The sequence below is a fragment of the Nematolebias whitei genome, chromosome 19, assembly GCF_014905685.2.
Source record: "Nematolebias whitei isolate Nwh7 chromosome 19, NemWhi1, whole genome shotgun sequence".
Taxonomy (NCBI): domain Eukaryota; kingdom Metazoa; phylum Chordata; class Actinopteri; order Cyprinodontiformes; family Rivulidae; genus Nematolebias; species Nematolebias whitei.
In genome coordinates, this window is record NC_056516.1 from 12678323 (window position 1) to 12700810 (window position 22488).

At 42.2% G+C, this 22488-nt stretch overlaps 1 protein-coding gene, 2 long non-coding RNA genes and 6 other non-coding genes across 10 annotated transcripts in view; 8 read left to right on the plus strand and 1 right to left on the minus strand.

The window, feature by feature from the left end:
• Nucleotides 1-77: 77 nt before the first annotated feature.
• LOC119425591 lies at nt 78-542 on the plus strand. The gene is made up of 2 exons (XR_005187571.1): nt 78-245; nt 419-542. It is a non-coding gene; the product is annotated as an uncharacterized LOC119425591 (long non-coding RNA).
• LOC119426204 lies at nt 281-353 on the plus strand. The gene has a single exon (XR_005187607.1). It is a non-coding gene; the product is annotated as a small nucleolar RNA SNORD99 (small nucleolar RNA).
• A 4262-nt stretch (nt 543-4804) lies between the features above and the next one.
• On the plus strand, nt 4805-7503 carry LOC119426174. Its single transcript, XR_005187592.1, has 8 exons — nt 4805-4863; nt 5453-5502; nt 5953-6003; nt 6171-6270; nt 6479-6536; nt 6708-6862; nt 7032-7203; nt 7377-7503. It is a non-coding gene; the product is annotated as an uncharacterized LOC119426174 (long non-coding RNA).
• On the plus strand, nt 5529-5663 carry LOC119426191. Its single transcript, XR_005187596.1, has one exon. It is a non-coding gene; the product is annotated as a small nucleolar RNA SNORA16B/SNORA16A family (small nucleolar RNA).
• On the plus strand, nt 6299-6428 carry LOC119426195. The gene has a single exon (XR_005187600.1). It is a non-coding gene; the product is annotated as a small nucleolar RNA SNORA44 (small nucleolar RNA).
• Nucleotides 6568-6640, plus strand: LOC119426203. The gene has a single exon (XR_005187606.1). It is a non-coding gene; the product is annotated as a small nucleolar RNA SNORD99 (small nucleolar RNA).
• Nucleotides 6894-6966, plus strand: LOC119426206. The gene has a single exon (XR_005187609.1). It is a non-coding gene; the product is annotated as a small nucleolar RNA SNORD99 (small nucleolar RNA).
• Nucleotides 7239-7311, plus strand: LOC119426205. The gene has a single exon (XR_005187608.1). It is a non-coding gene; the product is annotated as a small nucleolar RNA SNORD99 (small nucleolar RNA).
• A 1880-nt stretch (nt 7504-9383) lies between the features above and the next one.
• The window catches only part of ctps1a (CTP synthase 1a), a 29981-nt gene continuing 16876 nt past the window's right edge, over nt 9384-22488 (minus strand). For both annotated transcript variants that reach the window (XM_037693200.1, XM_037693199.1), the window contains exons 9-18: nt 20767-20899; nt 19226-19314; nt 15038-15132; nt 14875-14937; nt 12717-12760; nt 12538-12634; nt 12405-12460; nt 12234-12330; nt 10377-10521; nt 9384-9986 (exon numbers count right to left, since the gene is read on the minus strand). In XM_037693200.1, the coding sequence (XP_037549128.1) occupies nt 9899-9986; nt 10377-10521; nt 12234-12330; nt 12405-12460; nt 12538-12634; nt 12717-12760; nt 14875-14937; nt 15038-15132; nt 19226-19314; nt 20767-20899 (907 nt within the window). In that variant the 3' untranslated portion in view covers nt 9384-9898. The remainder of the gene's footprint in view (nt 9987-10376; nt 10522-12233; nt 12331-12404; nt 12461-12537; nt 12635-12716; nt 12761-14874; nt 14938-15037; nt 15133-19225; nt 19315-20766; nt 20900-22488) is intronic.

A 22488-nucleotide genomic window follows, 5' to 3' on the forward strand; every position in this document is an offset into this window, starting at 1 on the left:
GATCAGGTTATTTTTTGCGTCTTCTGTGCCAAGAGCTCAACATGTTGGGATTAAAAGGTGTTGTCTTTTCCAGGTGCTACAGTGACCAGAGGCCAAACGATGAGCTGCCGAGGTTCCTTTGTGCCATCAGCCCTACAGAATTACTGCCAGCTTCTACTGTCGGCACGTCCGTCGTTACTTTTAGGCTTGAAACGGCCTCGGATGTTTGGTTCCACTGCTCTGAAGGCTGCACATCATCACTAAAGGTACGTATGTTGATTGATCAATGACCGCTGCTGGTTCTGATCTATGATGACGTTTTTAACAATGTAGACTGTTGGATGAATTTTGCGGATATGGGACTGAGATCAGGTTATTTTTTGCGTCTTCTGTGCCAAGAGCTCAACATGTTGGGATTAAAAGGTGTCGTGTTTTCCAGGTGCTACAGTGATCAGAGGCCAAATGGACTGCTGTGAGAAAGGACCAACGTGGAGATGTGAAGATCAAATGTTTCAAAAAGATTTTTAAATGTTTTATTCAAATAAAAGAGAAAAAAAAAACAACTTTGCTGCTTATTATTCAACTCCTTTTACAGTAAAATGAAACTTGTATAGCGATAACTTCCTACTTCCAGAGACTCTACTTCCTCAGACGGCTGAGGCGAGCTGGTCTGGGAAGCTCAGTCCTCACCTCCTTCTACAGGTGTGCAGTGGAGAGCATCCTGTGCTCGAGCATCAATGTGTGGCATGGAGGCTGCACAGCTGCAGAAAGAAAAGCTTTGCAGAGAGTGGTGAAGGCTGCACAGAAATCTGTTGGAATCAGTCTCCCCACCATCACAGACATCTACACCTCCAGATGCAGGAAGAGGGCCACCTGCATCATGAAGGACCCCACCCACCCAGCACACACACTTTTTGCCCCACTCCCCTCAGGAAGGAGGTTAAGGAGCATTAAGTGTAGAACCACTAGACTGAGGAACAGCTTCTACCCTGAGGCTGTTAGACTCATGAATCTCTAACTAGAATAATCACTGTGAAAAACCATATCATGTTGCTGCTGATCTGTTTCATGTTGCTGCTGATCTGTTTCATGTTGCTGCTGATCTGTTTCATGTTGATGCGTGCTCATCTGCTCACACAGGCATGCTCATGTTCGTGCTGCTGTTCAAAATAATGTTTTTATGCGATTAGAGCTTAGTGTATCTTAGTTCGTATCTTAGATGTTATTACTGTTTTTCTTTTACATTTTATTCGTGGATGTAACTGGGACCCTGTGAACATAATTTCATTCCACCACATGCACCACATGGGGTGCGAATAACAAATAAAGAATCTTGAATTCTTGAATATGAATTTTTCTTTTGGCTGCTCCCTTCTTCGGGGGTCGCCACAGAGAACTAAGTCGCATCAAGACGTGGCAATTGTTTGTACACCGGATGCCCTTCCTGACGTAACCACAGATCACCGAGCTACCACAGCTCTCTGTGTGGAGCAGAGAGCTGCTGTCTAGGACACCTGGAGGAACAGATGGTGGGGGTTAAGGGCCTTGATCAAGGGCCTAGAGTGAGGTAAATGAGGGTGGAGGCAGGTGTGGGTGCTTCAGCTTTCCCACCCACATTTTGATATCGGTACGGGGAGTTGAACTGGCAACCTTCCGATTACAGTCTCACCCTTCTCTAACCTCTGTTCCACCACTCCCCTAAAGCCTTAAAATATATATAAATAGTAAAATAAATATGCGCTCCTACTTTGTGATTTTTCACCTATCATGGGTGTGGAACGTATAACCCGTGCGATAAGTTGAATTATGAGTTGTTTCAGGACAGAAACATTCACATACAGACAAAAGCCAATTAGTAAAAGGATCATCATATCTCAATGACTTCAGATTCATAGACAGGCAACAAATATTCGCATTTTGTGCAGGTCTTGTGAAATTTCCCGACTTGTAAAAGTCGCTGACTGATTTCAACAGCACAGATGTTCAGTAAAAAAGTAGAAGTGTAAGTCTCAGTGAGCGTGACAGGAAACACCCTCTGAAGCTTCAAAAGGAAGAGTAGATCTAAGAGTGGGGACGCTTCCAAAAGAAAAGAAATCCTTTCTGACTGCGAAGACACATGAAAACAAACAGCAAGCAGTTAGTAGAAAATGAAACAGGCCTGATGACAGAATAAAAAACATATGGATGCATTTCTTTGTACCATTCATTAATAATGATAATAACTTGTAATCAGGAAGTTTTTCATGAATTCCTAATTGTTTTGTTGTGTTTTTCCATCAACAGGGGCGTCCTTTATGCTTGAAGCTACAACAGATGGTGGGATGAGAAGGGGACATGCGTTGACCTTGGAGTTTATCTGAAATGACTTTGTGTGGTTTCCTCAGTGTCTTTTTCATGATCTGCACTATTCATCTGATCAACCTGCATTTCCTCTTGTGTCCACATCCTGAGAGGTTGGCAACAGTCTAATAAACCTACTTTTTAATAATAATGTTTGCAGCGTTGGTCAGAAGAACATGAAGCTGCTTGGAGATAGTCTTGGAACTCTTTAATCCTTCTGGTCTCCTCAGACTTCTCTTTACTTTCTCTGCTCCATGTTCAGTGCAGTCACGCAACCATAGCGCCCAGTGGCTGTTTGTTCCCTTTACATGTGCTCATCTGATGGAAAGCTTTGAAGCTCATCTCGGGGTGTCTATGAGCAGGACACCCAATTCCAAATTGCTCCCCGGGCACTTACATAGCTGCCCATTGCTCCACCTGAGTGTATCCTCATGATGCTGTCGATCATGGTGCACTAAGATTCATAACTGGTTGTGATTATCGTACCCATTACTGCACCCTGTATTCACTGGTTAACTGGTCATCATTAACTTCACTCAGACTCTCTCACTGGTACATTTTCATCTTTAAATCACTTCTTGGTCTGCTGCCTTCATACATCTCCTCCTACATGTCTCTGCGTGAGTGCAGCTACAGCTCTCAGGACATTATTACCTGCAGTGTTCCCTCAATGAGGACTGAACTAGGCAAAAGGGCCTTCTCCTACTCCGCTCCTGTTTCCTGGAATATCTTACAAAAAGATCTGAAGCTCTCGACCTTGACCTCTCTAAGTGGCTTTAAGATTCTGTTGGACTCCTGGCAGGGACCAACGCTGACATGTTCCTGTTTTTAGTTTTCTACATTCGCCTTATAATCTAGCTGTTTTTGTTACTGTTTTTGCCATCTTATTTGTAAAAAAAGTGTATGCCTTTTTATAACTGTCTATTGTTGTTGCTGTTGTCTATTGTTGTCATCACTCTTTGTTAAAATCTAGCCTCTCTTGTAAAAGAGTCCTCAAGGCTCCATAGGATTAACCTGAATAAATAAAGGTTGATTGAATCCCAGGTGCGCTGGGTCAAAAGCAGAGAACCAATTTTGTCTTTGTACGGGAACAGACAATGATGACAACGCAGAGCACTTTATTATTTATTATTATTATTATGTATTTGTAAAATACACAACAAATCTTTTTTTTTTCATAAGTTTGTGCACACTGCCACATATTAAAGACAGTCAGATTTATATTAGACAATTGTTTTCATTGAAACACTTTTCGAAAGAAACGAAGCGTTGTTTCAGATGACCCAACAGATTTATCTGCATCTCATCCCAGTTTGGACTGACAGGTCCTCCTCCGTTGCCTTGGAGACAGAATGGCTCAGAGTGAGGCCTAAATATGAGGGCTGCCCATCATCCGAGCATGAATGATGCAGACCAGAACATCTGATCATCCTGACCTGACCACACTCATACATCCTCACCACACATTTCATATAAACACCAATCAAAACCCACAGAGGCCTCTTCAAAGTCAAACCTCTCCCCGCAGGAAAGGTGCAGGTACCTGAATCGTTCCTGGCCCGCCGTGTCCCAGAGCTGCAGCTTGATCTTCACCCCCGGCTCGATGCCGAGCGAGCGGGCGTAGAAATCCACGCCGACCGTGGGGTCCGCCACGTCGCTGTAAATCCCGTCCGTGAAGCGTTTCAACAGCGACGACTTCCCCACCGTGGAGTCCCCGAGCAGGATGATTCGGAACTGGTATTGCCACAAAGCATCCATGGCATGACGAGGCGATGAAGCGCGTGTGAACAAAGCCCTGCGCGCGCACGGCGTGTTTACCCGGCTGCTCGGGAAGAGACCGCAGCGGTCATGTGACAGCTGTACCTCTGCTCCACTAGCTGCAAGAACAGCCAGAAACACACATTTCAGTATAACTCCAGCTGTAGCTTCACTGCATGAAGCGTCGCCATCACTTGTTGCCTCGCTTGTGTTTTCAAACCGAACTGCCTCAAATCGGCGGTGCTGCTGTCCGTGGTTCTGAAAGGAGGCCACGGAGAATCCATTTTATTAGCTCATTTGTAACGTTTTTCTCCCATTGAACAAATTTTACAAAAAAATATTGTCCTCCCCTAAAAGAGAAGTAAAGTTAACGACGTGTAATATCAAGCACTGTTAGTTTTTATGTAAGTGGTGACAAGCGTCACTAAACAGCTTAACAAACCTAAAGAAAACTACATTTCCCATCATGCAAGCTGTTACGTAAGCTGCGTGGTCGAGTCAGCGAGAGAAGGCAAAGTAAAACAAAAACTATTGAGGTAGTGTTATTGACACGTAAAAGTATCAGTTTCTTCTATGACATCTGAAAGTGTTGGCAAACATCACAAAACAGCTTAAACAGGAAAAAAAAAAACTACATTTCCCTACATGCAAACATGATCACGTGAGCTGCGCGGCCCAATCAGCGGGAGAACGACCAGCGTATAAAAACAACCAGCGCGCCGCGGTTCTTTCTTTTCACTGCACCTCTTTGGTAGAAGCTGATTGTTTGGTCAGTCCTCAGATTTGGTAAGATTGTTTAGTTTCCCCTTCTCTTAGTCATGTAGTTCGTAACTTCTTCAAGTAACTTATTTATTAACCGTAGCGTATTGAGCTCTTGAAAATATAAAATGTCGAGCCACTATCGTTTAAGCTAGCAGGCAATGCTAGCCAAGTTAGCTATAGCACGTGGACTTTGCGCTGTTTTGAGTATCGCAGAAACATTGTTACATACACACACACAAGTCTGGATTAATTACTTGAACATTTAGAAAGTTGTGTAAAAAAGGTTGCAGTCTTGGTTTAATATTGAAGATGGTTTTATTTAGAGTTATGAAGCGTGGACCATGTGGTACGGCCTTGATCTTTCAGATTCATAAATGAGCACAGAGCTACAAAAACACTTATGCTATGTAACTTATCAGCTTGTTCATTTAAATTTATCAATTATTTTTGTAGGACAAATGACCTAAACATGCTAATAAAGTGATTCTCACTTGTTGCAATTAAAAGAAATATGTAATATTAAAATATCGTCTGGTCAGTTCCTTCAGTTTTACATGTTATAAACTGATCGGTTACTGTATTTTATGCTAATCCATGCCTCCCTCTCCTGCAGCTGGCAGCCTTCTACACTTCTTCCAGGATGGGTTTGTGTGCAGGACACAGGTGAGTTTGTAAAGAATAAGGCTGCATCAGGCTCCCATCGAAGCCGTTCATGCTTTGTGTAGCAGTGAGCGGTCAAAAGGAAGCCGAAATGAAGACTTTCACCGACGGTCGCTGTTCAGTTTAAAGTAACTGTTTCAGCAACATTTAGGGAAAGGACATTTGTTTTAGAAGGCATGTGTGTAAATTTGTTAAACTTTTTACCAGTAGTTGGTGCAGGCGTCTCGATGAACCTTATTCTGTATATTGACACTTAAGACGGGCAGTGACAAATGTGTACTGGTCTTAAAATTACAACAGCTGGTCCAAATCTGCATGCCTTAATTTCTGGTGTATTCCAGTAATTAAAAGCCACCTGAGATGATCCAGTTTACAACGTTGAATGAAATTCTGACTGGACCAGATCCCAGAAAGAAGCAAATGCTGTCAAATTAACAAACTCTTGTTTTACAGGTTTTGGACATCACGTTGGGTGTTGAGATGTACCAGGAAAGAACCCTGCAGGTAAATTGGCTGAAAAGTGCAATGGTGGAAGAGTTCTGGCTGTGATGACAAAACTTGCCCTCACTGAGAATCTTGATGGATATGTTTATTCTGAGCCATACCTGTTAAAGAAAAACAACAAACGAGTAGTTTCCAGACTAAAAGTTCTTTTCCTCTCATCCTTTAAGGTGAAACATCTGTCCAGATGACTGGTTTCAACTCTTTGACCTGGATGATGGAGCTTACATCAGGACTTGTTTAAAACAAATGGAAGCAACAATGCTCAAGGTAATTGACCCCACCCCGGTCACCAGTACAGCATGTTATCCTAAGGATCAAAGCTTGTTGTAGCTTCTGGTTCTCCAAGTGCATGCAAGATGATTGGGTGGTCTTTGACTGCTGAGGCCCCTCTGTGCCATCAGCAGCCACTCAGCTGCCCTACAGTTAATTACTGCCAGCTTATTCTACTGTTAACGTGTCCCATCGTTACTTTTAGGCTTGAAACAACCTCGGATGTTTGGTTCCGCTGCTCTGAGGGCTGCACATCACTAAAGGTGCGTATACAGACTAATGACCTCTGCTGGTTCTGATCTATGATGACCTTTATAACAATGTGGACTGTTGGATGAATTTTGCGGATATGGGACTGAGATCAGTTTGTTTCCTTCAATCTTCTGTGCCAAGAGCTCAACACGTTGGGAAATAAAAGGTGTTGTCTTTTCCAGGTGCTACAGTGACCAGAGGCCAAACTGCCGAGGTTCATCTGTGCCATCAGCCCTACAGAATTACTGCCAGCTCTACAGTCAGCACGTCCGTCGTTACTTTTGGGCTTGAAACGGCCTCAGGTGTTGCTCTGAGGGCTACAGATCCATCACTAAAGGTACATATACTGACTAATGACCTCTGCTGGTTCTGATCGATGATGACCTTTCTAACAACGTGGACTGTTGGATGAATTTTGCGGATATGGGACTGAGATCAGGTTATTTTTTGCGTCTTCTGTGCCAAGAGCTCAACATGTTGAGATTAAAAGGTGTGGTCTTTTCTAGGTGCTACAGTGACCAGAGGCCAAACGATGAGCTGCTGAGGTTCCTCTGTGCCATCAGCCCTACAGAATTACTGCCAGCTTCTACAGTCAGCACGTCCATAGTTACTTTTAGGCTTGAAACGGCCTCGGATGTTTGGTTCCACTGCTCTGAAGGCTGCACATCATCACTAAAGGTACGTATGTTGATTGATCAATGACCGCTGCTGGTTCTGATCTATGATGACGTTTTTAACAATGTAGACTGTTGGATGAATTTTGCGGATATGGGACTGAGATCAGGTTATTTTTTGCGTCTTCTGTGCCAAGAGCTCAACATGTTGGGATTAAAAGGTGTCGTGTTTTACAGGTGCTACAGTGATCAGAGGCCAAATGATGGACTGCTGTGAGAATGGACCAACATGGAGATGTGAAGATCAAATGTTTGAAAAGCTTTTTAAATGTTTTATTCAAATAAAAGAGGAAAAAAACCCCAACTTTGCTGCTTATTATTCAACTCCTTTTACAGTAAAATGAAACTTGTATAGCGATAAGGCCAAAAGGGGGCTGAGATAGGAAAGCTGACTAAGGGACTGCAAAGTGGTAGTTCCACTTCCTACCATGTGGTGTCTGAGCAAGAAGCCAAATACCAATTGCTCCTTTGGGAACTAGCTGCCCACGCTTCCACCTGGGTGTAGCTCAAATGCAGAGAATTGTTTTTCTGGCCACCTTCATCCTGGGGGCTCTACTGTACAAATGATTATGGGTACAACTTCCTGTCAGACAAGTAGCAATAAGCATGGTTGAACTGATAGCAGACCAGTTTATTTGAAAGTATTTAGAAAAAAGGCTGGTTGCGTTTAACCATAAAATTAACCATGCTGAGTTCAGGGACCTTGTTTACAGTTGTGCGAATAACTACACCAAATTAAATCAGTTACTGGAACAGACTTAAGTTTCTGAGTGAGTTTCAGGTTCATCGCTTCACTGTCGGAAGCAAAATCAATGAAGTAGCTACAGTGAGGAAATAAGTATTTGAACACCCTTTGACTTTGCACGTTCTCCCATTTAGAAATCATGGGAGGGGTCTGAAATGTTCATCTTAAGTGCATGTCCACTGACATTATAAGAAAAATCCAGAAATCACAATGTATGATTTTTTTAAATTTGTGTGTCACTGCTACAAATAAGTATTTGAACACCTGTGAAAATCAATGTTAATATTTGGTACAGTAGTCTCTGTTTGCAGTTCCAGAGGTCAAAGGTTTCCTGTAGTTTTTTACCAGGTTCACTGCAGCAGAGATTTTGGTCCATTCCTCCACAGATCTTCTCTAGATCAGCCAGGTTTCAGGGCTGTCACTGAGAAACAGGGAGTTTGAGCTCACTCCAAATATTTTCGATAGGGTTTAGGTCTGGAGACTGGCTAGGCCACTCCAGAACCTCGATATGCTTCTTACGGAGCCACTCCTTGGTTCTCCTGGCTGTGTGCTTCGGGTCATTGTCATGTTGGAAGACCCAGCCATGACTTATCTTCAATGCTCTAACGGAGGCGAGTGGAATTAAGACCAAAAAGTTCTATTTTGGTCTCATCTGACCACAGAACTTTCTCCCATGACTCCTCTGGATCATCCAAATGGTCATGGTCAAACTTAAGACGGACGTGTGCTGATTTAAGCAGGGGAACCTTCCGTGCCATGCATGATTTTAAACTATGACGTCTTAGTGTATTACCCACAGTAACCTTGGAAACAGTGGTGCCAGCTCTCTTCAGGTCATTGACCAGCTCCTCCGTGTAGTTCTGGGCTGATTCCTCACCTTTCTTAGGATCATTGAAACGCCACGAGGTGAGATCTTGCATGGAGCCCCAGTCCGATGGAGATCGACAATCATGTTTAGCTTCTTCCATTTTCTAATAATTGCTCCAACAGTTGATCTTTTTGCTGCTTGGCAATTGCCCTGTAGCCCTTTCCAGCCTTGTGGAGGTCTACAGTTTTGTCTCTGGTGTCTTTGGACAGCTCTTTGGTCTTGGCCATGTTAGTAGTTGGAGTCTTACTGATTGTGTGGGGTGGACAGGTGTCTTTATGCAGCTACCGACCTCAAACAGGTGCTTCTAATTTAGAATAATCAGTGGAGTGGAGGTGGACGTTATAGATGAGGACTAACAGGTCTTTGAGGGCCAGAACTGTTGCTGATTGGCAGCTGTTCAAATACTTATTTGCAGCAGTAACACACAAATGAATTATTAAAAAAATCTTACATTGTGATTTCCGGATTTTTCTTTTAGATTATGTCTCTCACAGTGGACATGCACCTAAGATGAAAAATTCAGACCCCTCCATGATTTCTAAGTGGGAGAACTTGCAAAGTGGCAGGGTGTTCAAATACTTATTTTCCTCACTGTAAATATGCTAAATGTAATCTGCAGCCACTTCAGCTCGTCCTCAGGCCGTGGTACGATTTTATATTGCCCTGTGTGAAATGACAGGTGTTCCTACATGTTAAAATTAAATCTTCAACGCTTGAAGGAACTACATTAGCTCGTACTGTTCGCGCATAAATAGTTCATATGTTAGATGATGTTGCTGTTTATCTTTTAAATTTTGTTGGATGTAACTGGGACCATGTGGACATAATTTCGCTCCACCACATGAGGTGCGAATGACAAACTGACTGAATGCCGGTTCTGGTCCGCACCGGAAGTCATACCCATAATTCATGCAAGGCACCATGGGGGCTAAGAATAAGCTGGATCGTAACACAATGATGACAACATGCAGCACTAAAGGTTACACAGGTCTATTACATATGCATATCTGGAGGTGTTCCAGTGTCATTATAAAGCTGCTGCCGGTCTTCAGTCCAAATTATAAAAAGTAGCACTTTTCTGTCAAATCAAGCAGAATCTGTAACTGTAGGAAACTTCAGTTCTGATATTTCAGAGTCGGGGGTGCTGCTGCCGCTCCGATCGCTGTACATGTCTCTGTAAATAAAAGGGAAACTAGGTTAGCTGTTGTGATGGGTTCAACTGTTATATGACTTCATAACATTAAAAAGGTTTAGACTAAATATTAATTCATATTCCATATAAGCCTATAAACATTTTTTTTAATTGTTCACTTGTTTTTCATGTTGCATTAATGTTTGTATAATTTTATTTAAGAAAACTAATCCATGCACCAGTAATCTAGTATCAGTAGCTAATAAGCTTTTTCTGGGGTTGACCAGTAGTACCACATCCACCAGTAGGGGGTGCTCTCATTCCATTAAACAGATGAAGCAACTTAAAATCACTGGTTCCTTCTCCCCCATCTACAGGGGTGTAACACTTTGTGTGTGTGTCTGTAGTCGATCATCAGGTTCGTTAGTTTACCGTGGAGACAGACGGCAGCCCTTCTGCAAGAAGCTCTGGAGCTTCCCTGCAGCAGCTAGGAGCAGGCCAAGATACGGAGGTGACGGCTTAATGGGACGAGACGTGAACTCTGGGTGGTACTGCACGCCAACAAAGTACGGGTGATCTGAAAAGAACAATTATTTTAGCTTGATTATCTTGAAGCTTTTATCTGAGAACTGTTAAACTACAGGCTTGTCTTGTTGCCAGATGCATTTTATTCTGGAGCAGGTTCCAGCCTTATGATAAAACAACTGAACCTGCAGCCCCAAATGTCCAGGGGGGTACACCAAGAAGCAGGACTTCATCCCTTTGGTCTGAGTTGGGAAAAATAAAATTCCACTAAGGCAGTTCTCAAGTTTCTGTAACTCAGACGTTCTGCTTCTTGTTCACATGAAAGAGGTGTTGCACGATTCAACTCTTTCAAACAATCTAAAAACACTGAGCTCACCCAGACAAGTCGTCCAGTAAGAACAGCAGGTTGTAAACTATTCATGGGACGTGAATATGATCCCAACAGAAACAAGAACATTTGTTTGGAGAAAAATTAAAGAATCAGAACAAAAGTTTTTCAAACTCCAACTCTGTCCCATAATGTACATGTCACTTCATGTATTAAATATTCTAATGTACATGTACATATAAAACAAATAACAGAATACTGTGAAAAGTTCAACCCCCCAGTCATTTCAGAAAGTAAAACTCATTACATAGGGGACTGGTGGTGCAGAGGCTAGAGGAGATGGGCCTGTGATCGGAAGATCGCCGGTTCAAGCCCGACAACATCAAAATGTGGGTGGAAAAGGTGAAGCACCCACACCTGCCTCCACCCTCATTCGCCCCACCCTGGGCCCATGAGCAAGGCCCTTAACCCCCATCTGCTCCCTAAACAGGTCTCTCTTGAGAATGAGTTCTTGTGACTCATTGAGACTACCTGGATAAATAAAGGCTAAATGAAAAAGAAATAAAATAGATTCATTAAACTCAGAGTGAAATAGTTCCTTTATTTCTTGTCATTTTGATGAGTGTGGTATACAGATAATAAAAAAACAAAATTCAGTGTCTCAGAAAATTGGAATATTGTGAAGAGTCCAATACTGGACCACTCATGTCTCACCCTGATCAGCTGATGAACTCCTGGACATGAGCTACAAATGTGGCGTTCCTCGTCGAGCTACTCCTGAACCAGAGACATCAGAAGCGTCTTACCTGCTGAGGAAACAAAGAACTGGACTGTTGTCCAATGTCCTCTTTTCAGATGAAAGTACATTTTAATGTCATTTGTAAATCAAGATGTCAGAGTCTGGAGGAAGAGTGGAGAGGAACAGAATCCATGTTGCTTGGAGTTCAGAGTGAAGGTTCCACAGACAGTGATGGTTTGGGTCCATGTCCTCTGCTGGTGTGGGTCCACTGGGTTTTCTGAAGTCCACATCAACACAGCATCTAGCAGGACATTTTAGAGACTCCAGGCTTCCTTCTGCTGACGAGCTTCACGGAGATGCTGGTTTAATTATTCAGCAGGTCTCGACTCCGGCCCACACTGTCCAAGGAACCAACAGCTGGCTGTGGAATACTCTCATTTTCTGAGACACTGAGTTTTTTTCTTTCCATTATTACGTACTCATCTGTCTCTTATCGTGTATTAATCCAGCTGAAGGACATCTATACCTCTCAGATACAACAATAATAAAAAATAGAAAAAAGGCCATGACTTTCAAACAAGCAGCTGCACGTGCACGGCACTGGGGTTGCAGTGAGGCTGCAACAGAAAACACCTGTTTTCCCACATTTTAAAGCTTGAGCCCAGTCAGACACTGACCAACATCTCCGGTCTCTTACCGTCCAGTTCGATGACCTCCATCCTCTCTCCATCCACATCCTGACCTACAAACCGAAACCCTTTGTCTTCTAAGTGGCTCTTCAGATCTGGATTGACCTTGAAACCAAACACAAAAAATTAATTTACAGTATTTTGTCTTGCGGGATATTCAGCCAGCAGGTCGGCTTTACCTCAAAGCGATGTCTGTGTCTCTCGTCCACGAAGTCTGCGTCCCCATAAAGTTTTCCTACAACACACAAACAGCTATGAACACGGCATGATGAGAAGGGCTGCTGCTGGACAGTGCTCGGGTGCTTCTCTTACGCAGAACGCTGTTGCAGGTCTTAAAAATGGTTCGTCTCTTCCCGAGCCTCATTGTGCCGCCCATCTGCCCCGGGTTGTGTTCTGGCATGTCGATCACCTGGGGGTGGGAAACCAACAAGAATAAAATGCACCCTTTGGCTTACTGGGCTAAGATTAGTGCTGCAGCTGAGAAAACCCACCACAGGATGAAGTGATTCTGGGTCAAATTCAGTCGAGTTGGCATCTATGTGAAAAACAGGAAGACATCAGTTACATCAGGATTATCTTATGAAGTATGGATCCCTTCAACAAAATATGATTATTATTTACACACACGTCTGTACTATTTTATTAAAGAAAGTTACATCCACATTGTCCATATTTGCATCATCCTGTTTTTAAACTCACTGCTATGACTAAAATAATGAAATGAATGTGACACAATTTATTACAAACGACTTTAGGGGAGCACTTGACTTTTATTTTGTTAATTTTTTATTTAGTTTTATTTGTAACATAACTTACCATTGTACTAAATAATGGTGACACTGAACTGCATGTTGAAAATTAAAAATATTAGCTTTACCAAATGAACAGGTGACATTTTAATAACCACCAACAGTGAATTTAGGGGCTTTTTACCGTTTTCTGATTTAGTGATAGACCTGCTCATTACAAAAAATGACCTGGCATCATGCAGCCTTCACAACACTAAATTACTGTCAAACAATAGTAACAAACAACAACAAAAGTCAGTTTTGTCAACCTGCATGTAATTATTAAAACTAAATAATTGACAGGTTCCTTCCTACCTTGGTGCCACAGTTTCTACACTTAATAACTTTTATTCTCCTTTCCTTCACAGTGCACTTGGAATAACATCCATCTCCTCCTCCTGCTGTTTTCCTGTCCACTGTTCCTCCCCATCACTGATGTGACCAATTTTACTTTCCAGAAACCTTGTGTTACTTGGCTTCTTCCTCCTTCAAGGTGCTCTCTATAACTCCATCAGCTGGACTTTTCTAATCTTAGGGCAAAATCTTGGTGTGGCAGACAGCCACATTGTTCAAACGTTGACGTTGCGCTAAACTAGCGGCGCGCAATACAGATGCGCTAAGCTAAGATGCTACAAAACGTAGCGCTACGCTTCTCTCATGCATTCTAATATTGCACCCCACCCCCCCGAACAACAGCTGGCACTAATGTAGCGCTAAGCTAGTGGTATGTAGGTCCAGTCAATGGTAAATTATGCCTCTGACACCCCAACCTCACCAAAAAAAACATTTGGATCTAGATAATTCATACCGTATTTTCCTCCGTAAACATTGCTCCGCCCTATACGTCGCATCAGTCCAAATATGTCTAATAAAGTGGAAAAATCCATAAATATGTTGCATCTATTACTCGTCACCGCTGAAAACTTGGAAATGTGGGTCGGTGTTGTACCAAAAATCGATTGGCTGCCAAATGGCAGCTGCGGGAGCGTGCAGGGGAAAATTTAACAAGATTAACACTTAAAAACAATTTTTTGTTTGCTCGACGTTATAGTAAAGTTGTGTCTCTTAATAAATGCACTTTGACGGTCAAATCAGCTGCATTTCAACAGATGATACGTGGAAACACGAACGCGCAGAGGGCGACTCGATGTGCATTTCTTTGAAATTGAACAAGATAACCACCTAAAATCAATTATTTGTTTGCTCAACATTATATCAAAGATGTGTCTCAGTTGAACTTTTACTTAATAAATTCACTTCGATGGTCAAATCAGCTTCATTTCGTCGGGGCAGCGCAGCAAAATGAAGCTGATTTTATGGTTGCTCCAGGCAGACAACGGTGGCAGTATATGGCAAGCCGATTGTGTCATTAATAGCCACTTTTACCTATTTTACATGATACAATGGCATGCCATACTACTCAACTGCCATCTAGCAGCTGAAAATGGTAGTGTTCAATATTTTCAGTCAAAATGAATGAAAACGGTCATATCTCAGACAAAAATTGGTTTATAAATATGGGAACAAATCCATAAATACGTCGCTTCAGCGTATAAGTCGCAGTGCATCTAAATTATATAAATAAATTAAAAACTGTGACTTATAGGGCGAAAAATACGGTAAATGACATTTTGTTTGAAATTGTCAATTTTTGCCGAAAAGCGACCAGTTTGCAGGTATGAATATGGACTGTGACTTTGAATGTTTACAAAGTTTTACAACAGTGGCCAAAGCTTCATGTTTCCTCATAATGTGATTTTAGTTTAACACTGACTTGAAAGGCAGTTCCATGACATTGAATGCATCACCAATGGAAACCAATACAGCAGGAATCAGATCTACGTTCCATAGCTTCAGTTACCTGTCCAGCCAAGAACATTCCTGCCAAACTCACACACAGCCAGCTGCATCCCAAGACACACACCTGTGAACGCACAAACACTTGGTGAGGTAGAGACAATGATTCTGCTTTATCATGACCGTTATTTAAATAAGAAGGAGCGTGATCCAGAGTGAAACTTTACCTAAGAAGGGTTTTTTCTGTTTCCTGGCCCAGCTGATGGCCTGAATCTTCCCCTCAGTTCCTCTAACACCAAAACCTCCAGGAACAAGGATGCCACTAAAATCCAAAGGAAGTAAATGTTAGACCAATTTAAACAACAAACTGATAAGTACAGAGCATCAGCAAAGTATTCACAGTGCCTCACTTTGGCAGCAGATACTTCCAGCTGAGCTCACCTCTCTTTAGACAGTTTGTCTCATTCTTCTCTGCAGTACTTCTCAACCTCCATCAGGTTGGATGGAGACGTATGTGCAGCCACTTACAGAGATCTCCAGAGATGTTCAATCTGATTCAAGTCTAAACTCTGGCTTGGCCCCTCCAGGACCTTCCCAGAGTGGTCCTGAAGCCACTCCTCTGAGATCTTGACCATGTGTTTTGGGTTGTTGTCCTGCTGTCTGAGGTCAGGAGCTCTCTGGAGCAGGTTTTCATCCAGGAGGTCTTTGTACATTCTGCTGCATTCATCTTTCCCTTTATCCTGACTACTCTGCCAGTTCCTGCGTCTGAAAAACATCCCATACCATGATGCTGCCACCACCATGCTTCACTGTAGGGATGTATTGTTCTGGTGATGAGCTGGTTTCCTCCAAACACGACGTATGGCATTCACACCAAGTTCAATCTTTGTCTCATCTGACCAGAAAACTTAAACCCCCCCATATACTCCTGCGTACGTCAGTCCGCGGAGGTCCAAGCGTACCGGATTAGAGTTGAAGCGGACGCCCGCAGGGCATGTCTGTGCAAAGCTCAATTTTTACGACCGCGTACGCGTACTCTGTGTTGTACACTAAACTGCCCGGCAACAGACTGTTTTGTATGCGACACCAATGTATTAAATTCCTCTTCTTCATCCCTGATCTGGCATTTTCTTTTGTTTTGTTTTTTGCCAAGAAGCAGTGATCTCTTCCTCCTCTGTTGATGCCATGACTGAAATGGTGAGAAATGAAGGAATTTGTCACGAGAATTAAAATCAGGTCCAGCATGGCTGCGGAAGGGTCTGGAGATTTCCTGGTGGGCTGGTCTGATGTGTGGGCTGCAGGGCCAGCGCTCCCCGTTTTTTTTTTTTTTTTTAGAATTTTTTATTAACAACATATAAACACAGAACACTGTTGCAGCTGGGCTGCCAGCTCTCGTTTTTTTTTTTTTGGACCCGTCAATCAATCCAGCAGGCGTGTGTGTCAGCAAATGACCAATCAGTGACCTCAATTTGTCCCAAAGGTAAACGCCCCTTGTCTGCGGAGCTGCTCTGCAGCCGCTCAGGATGGACGCTCGAGCATGAAGTCTCAACCCTCTGCGGACAGTGCGCACACTTTCCATGTGGCTGACAGGACGCAGGAGTTAGTTTCTCCTGGTCTGAGCGTCCTTCAGGTCCTTTTGTCAAACTCCAGATGTGCTGCCATGTTCCTTTTATTAAGGAGTAGCTTTCATCTGGCCACTCTACCAGACAGGCCTGATTGGTGGATTGCTGCAGAGATGATTGTCCTTCTGCAAGGTTCTCCTTTCTCCACATAGGAACTCTGGAGCTCTGACAGAGTGACCATCAGTTTCTTGGTCACCTCACTGACTAAAGCCCTTCTCCCCTGATCACTCAGTTTAGACGGTCAGCACCAGGGAGGGTCCTGGTTGTTCCAAACTTCTTCCATCTATGAATGATGGAGGTCACTGGGCTCAGTGGGACCTTCAAAGCAGCAGAAATGTTTCTGTATCCTTCCCCAGATTTGTGTCTCAACACAATCCTGTCTCAGAGGTCTACAGACCTTTGACTTCATGCTTGGTGTTTGTGCTCTGACCTGCACCGTCAGCTGTGGCACCTTCTATAGACAGGTGTGTGTTTCCAAATCAAGTCCAGTCAACTGGATTTACCACAGGTGGACTCCGTTTAAGTTGTAGAAACATCTCAAGGAGGATAGGTGGAAACATCTGAGCTCAATTTGAGCTTCACGGCAAAGGCTGTATTTACATAAATGTGATTTCTTAGTTTTCTATTTTTTAATAAATTTGCAAAAATCTCAAATTATCTTTTTTCACATTGTCATCATGGGGTACTTTGTGTAGAATTTTAGAGTACATACATTAATTTAATACAATTCGGAATAAAGCTGTAACATATAATGTGGACAAAGTGAAGCTCTGTGAAAACTTTCTGGATGCACTGTTCATCAAGTACAGTTACAGTCACAAGTTTGCATACACCATGAATGTCAGATTTTTTTATGATTTAACTCAACAGTTTTCTTTCAGAGTAAAATGATTATCCAACAAAAAACTTCAATATATTTAAAAGGTTAAAAAAAATTGGGTGCACAAGTTTAAATGATTTCAAGGGTGAAAATTATACATAATGATTAAAAAGAAAGTAAACTTCATGACCCAGGTCCCGACTTTGGGCTAGCCATGCCAGAAGTTTAACGTTAGCCTGTTTTATTAGCCTATTTATTTTCAAACATCCAGCTGTTGATTTGGGGCTTGGAGGCATCTTTTGAATTAAATTCACCAGTACAACAGCATGATACTACCACCACCATGCTTGACAGTTAAAAGACCTTCAAGAACCTGAAGTATGTACCGTAATTTCCGGACTATAAGCCGCTACATTTTTCACACACTTTTAACCCCGCAGCTTATACAATGCTGCAGCTAATTTATGGATTTTTTTTTGACGGGCTAACGAGCTTCATGTCACCAACACATTTCGCCTCGTCACACCCAGGCGCTTACATAGCTTCCCAATACACGTCTCTTTTAGTGGGGTGGGTTCATGTGACTCAATTAGACTACCTGTATAAATAAAAGTTAAAAAAATCTGACCAGTGAAATTACCAAACAGGTCACAGTGGAGAGGGGGAGAAACTTTGTTTCCCCGTCTCCCAGGGAGTACAAAGAAGTATTTGCAGCCACTCGAAACAAGTGTGAATCCTGCATTTATTGTGGCACTCCGAGCTCAGTGGGAGGCTTGAATGACTGGCGGCAAGAAATCGTTTACCAAAACTGGCCACACGCGAAGAGCAACTTTAGCTCAAGTCTGCCAGTGGATCCCGACAGTGGAGCCGTGTAAAAACATCCTCCATCACCAACGGGTTTAGTTTCAAAAGGCTGCAGGAGGAAGATGAAGATAGCGATCGATGACTTCCTAGTAGGCTACTGTATGTTTTGTTTTTTTAAACCAGCAGTGTTACAGGCACTGTTCAGAAATAATAAAAATACTGTACGTATTTGTGCATGTTACCAGTACATATTTAAGTAAATGTTTTAAAAATCTTTCTGTGTAACTACCTCATGTTACAACATGGACACCTGCAGCTTATATATGTACACCAGTGTTTCCCTGACCATTATACCAGCGGGGCGCCCCGTCAACAGAACCGAGTGTCCCGTCTACCAAACCCCACCTCAAACGACCTGTCGGCACTCACGTAACGCTAAACTAGCGGCTCGCAATGCAGGTGTGCTAGCTAAAAAAAGCTAAAGGCAGCCTCTTCCCTCACGCTGAACGCACTCCCGCCACTCGAAAACTGTCGGTACAAACAGCGCACGGCTCAGATGTGTGTCTGTCTCCCCCCCCCCCCCAAAAAAACCTGCTGGTTCAGACAGCGTGCAGCTGAGATGTGTCTCTGTCTCTCTCCTCTACCACACCCTGCTCTAAAACTGTCGGTGCACAGCTTAGGACGTGTGTCCGTCCGTCTTCCCCGCTCCTCCCCCCACGGACGAGATGAGCGCCCCGCCATGGCAAGTTATCTAGGGGAAACGCTGCACACATTTTTTTAAACTTTATTTAGTGGGTGCAGCTTATATTCAGGTGCGCTCAATAGTCCAGAAATGACGGTACGTATATAAAATCTGAGCCTGTTTGTATAATTTACACTGTATGGATAAAAAAACCCACAGTAAATTTAAATTTCTTTTCAATCCTCCAGCTGCCATTGGATCAAAATGATAGTTTGAAAACTGAAACCTTCCATGACCTAAGGGCAGCAGGAGGTTGAACTCACTGAACATGTATAATGTACAGTATATTCATTCTACAATAGTAAAATAAGTTTGGATGAATTGTTAAAAGCCACAAATTGTGTCATTCATGCCAACGAGGAGTGTGCACAAACTTGAGACTGCAGCTGCAATAAAACAGAACATTTTCGTGACTTGTAGAACTCACTCAGCACTGCAGAGTTTCTGCCAGGCCTCGTGGTATTTCACCGGCTCCTCCTGCAAAGTTCCTGGTTCCAAATATGCTGAATCTATGTACTAAGAAGAAGAGGCATGAACTTTACACAATGGAAATATGACACAAAATACTTTGGTTTGAATGCGTTCACACAATCTACTCCTCACAACACAAAAGGTGCAGGTACTTCTCCCCACATTTTATTGAAGCTCTAGAATCTGAATTAATGGCAAAACCCATTTAGATTTTAGGGACACGTACGATCGTTTTTAAACAGTAACACCAAAAGGCGCACGACAATTAGGAACTGTTAATCAGATCGCTTGTATACAACACTACGCTGAACGTAAATAAGTCTCAGTGATGAGCAACTCAGTTACAGAAGAATAAATCAAATTAATGCCTAATCTCATGGAATACTGCGACGCCTTCTGACATTTTCAAAATGATTCTCAACTATTAATACCAAATATTACCTCAATATCTGTAAAGTGGCTGAGCTAGAGCTATTATTGTGTTGGCTAGTGTCACACAGCTGTGGCAGCCATCTTGAATTTGGTTGACTCGATAAAGTAAGTTATAGATGTACAGACGTGGACAAACGTGTTACCAATTAATTTGTCCATGTCTCTACACCCATTTTCAGAGTTTCATTAAAGTTCATCCAACAGTTCATGGGATATTTTGCTAACAGAGTTGCCTTTGATTGTTATCAGCGTCTTCTTTTTCTCTTGTTATTTTTCATTTTAGGGGTCGCCTGCGTACTCCTGCCTCTACTCTTATAGGTCACATATGTTCCTCCCTCTTTTGGAAATGGGTGTGGGCCACAGCCATTTATCAAAAAGTGACTGGTTTCCAAATGTATCGTCTCTTTCTTTTGGATGCTGCCTTCTTCAGGGAGCAAGCTACCTTGCACAAGGATTTGACAACAGTTTTTACACCAGATGTCCTTCCTGACGCAGCCACAGACCACCGAGCTCCCACAGCCCTCTGTGTGGAGCAGATGGGTGGGGGTAGGGCCTTGCTCAAGGGCCCAGGGTGGGTCAAATGAGGGTGGAAGCAGATGTGTGTGCTTCACCTTTTCCATCCACATTTTGATCTTACGGTCAGCAGGGGGATTTGAACCGACGACAATCCAATCACAGGTTCACTTCTCTAACCTCTGCGCCACCACTCCCCCATGGCTGGGTTCCAATTGTTATTGGCAAAATTTTTAAAACGGATCTTCATCGATCATCTATTATGTAGCTCAATATCTGTAGGGTTAAAACCTCGTTGCTAACGTCGCTTCGTCATAGAAACCATCATAAATGTAACCCCAAAAGTTTCTCTGTTCTGGACGTTCATCCAAGTCCAACTTTCTGAAAGTTTCATTAAATTCTTTTCAGTGAATCATGATATATTTTGCTAACGTAACGGACGAGTTAAGAACTTTAAACACAAAGGTAAATACATTGATTGCTCTTTTGAAATTTGGCTGTACGTGATAACAAAATTCCAACATTAATATTTAAACAGAGCTTCATACAAACCTTCACTTCCAGCTTGTGGTTGATGGCTAATGCAGAGTGCTCCAGAGCCTTTATGACTGAGGCGTAGGAGTCAGAAAACTTTGTGTACTTCCCCACCAGAGCTATGGAACACTGCTCCAGCAGCCGGTCTGACCTTTGAGGACGACACCAAAGTATTCAGTAACGTTCATGTGAGGAAGATGAATAAAAAAATGGCATAACATAGCACTAGCTAAAAGCTAAAACAAGCATAATAGTAGCCAAAACCTTAAAATTACAAAACAGTGGCTTAAAAATAAAATTTGAACATTAGCTGAAAGCTTAAACTGGCAAAACAATAGTTGAAAGCTAAAATTAGCAAAATGTTAGTTAAAAGTTAAAACCAGCATAACAGTAGCTTAAGGTTTAAATGAGCAAAACAGACAAAACAAGAGCAACAAGTTGACAATCTCAATGTATTTCTATGAGGAACTAGTAAACAGTGGCCATTTTAGCTGCTTTTTGTCTGGGTTGGCTTCTGTTTATTGCATTTATGATTCAATGCAACAAAACAAACAAATTTAAAAGAACGGATCATTGCAATATTTGATTTATTTACATAATGACTTTAATCAAAAGTATAAGCGCTAAAGAAATCAGGTCTCTCTTGTAAATGAGTCCCCGAGGCTCAGTGGGATTAATCTGTATAAATAAAGGTTGAATGAATGAATGAATAATAGCTGGATGTTCAGTCTGAGCTGCTGCTTTCTGGCCCCCTGAGCAGTTTAGTTGAACAGCCTAATTTAGAGGGTGGATACAGTTCATTACATTTCCAAAACTTAAACTGAGTATGGAAAAATGTAAAAGATGATAAAGTCCTGCAGATGACCTCATGAGAAGCTGAATACAGCAGTTATAAACAGGAAGTAACATGCTCATCTGTACGAAGGTAACTGCAGGTAAATCCTCCATTTTATTTAGTAATTAAATTGTACGATTAATGGTTAAATTAAAGGTTAATGCTTTAAGCTAGTTGTGCTTTGTTTTGTGTTTTTTTATGTAGATATATCTTGTAACTTCTGGTCGCATGAGTTTAGTTTTTGTTTGTTATGATCAGTTAACACTAACTGATTTTGTACAAAGTGTTTATTAGGTTGTGTAATGTAAAGCAGAGCACTACATCTGTAGTGTCTTAGCTAGCACATTTGTATTGCACGCCGCTAGCTGAGCGTTGCTTCTTGTTGTGCCGTCCTCTCTAAAATACTTATTGAATCAAGTGTTTACTTATGGAGGTAAACATAGATCTTTAACAACCTGTTAAAATACAACAGAATGTCATTGTCAGCACTGGGGGCTAAACACCCTAAAGGTCAGATTCTAGCATCATCCCTGCTAGTAAATAAAATTAAATAAAAAGTACAAATATTACAAATAGGCTTATCGTGATAAACAATAAATCAAATAATCGTATGATAAATGAAAATGATCTCCCTCATTTTCATTTATCAGCTTTATCGTTTCTTCGTGTCTCTCTACTGAAGACACTGGATGATAAAAGGATCAACTCCGGTGTTCTTCACTGACCCCTCCCTTTCTCTTTAAAATCCGTTTTAACGATCTAAAATCACGTTTATGGATCGTTAAAAGAAGCCAAGCTACGAGCTAAGCTAACAGGCCGACCTCAGGAAAAAAACCTCCGTCTTCTCAAAGATCCAAAATTCACAGTTGAAACCCGTGCCTTCGTGTAAAAAGTTGTTTTTTCTC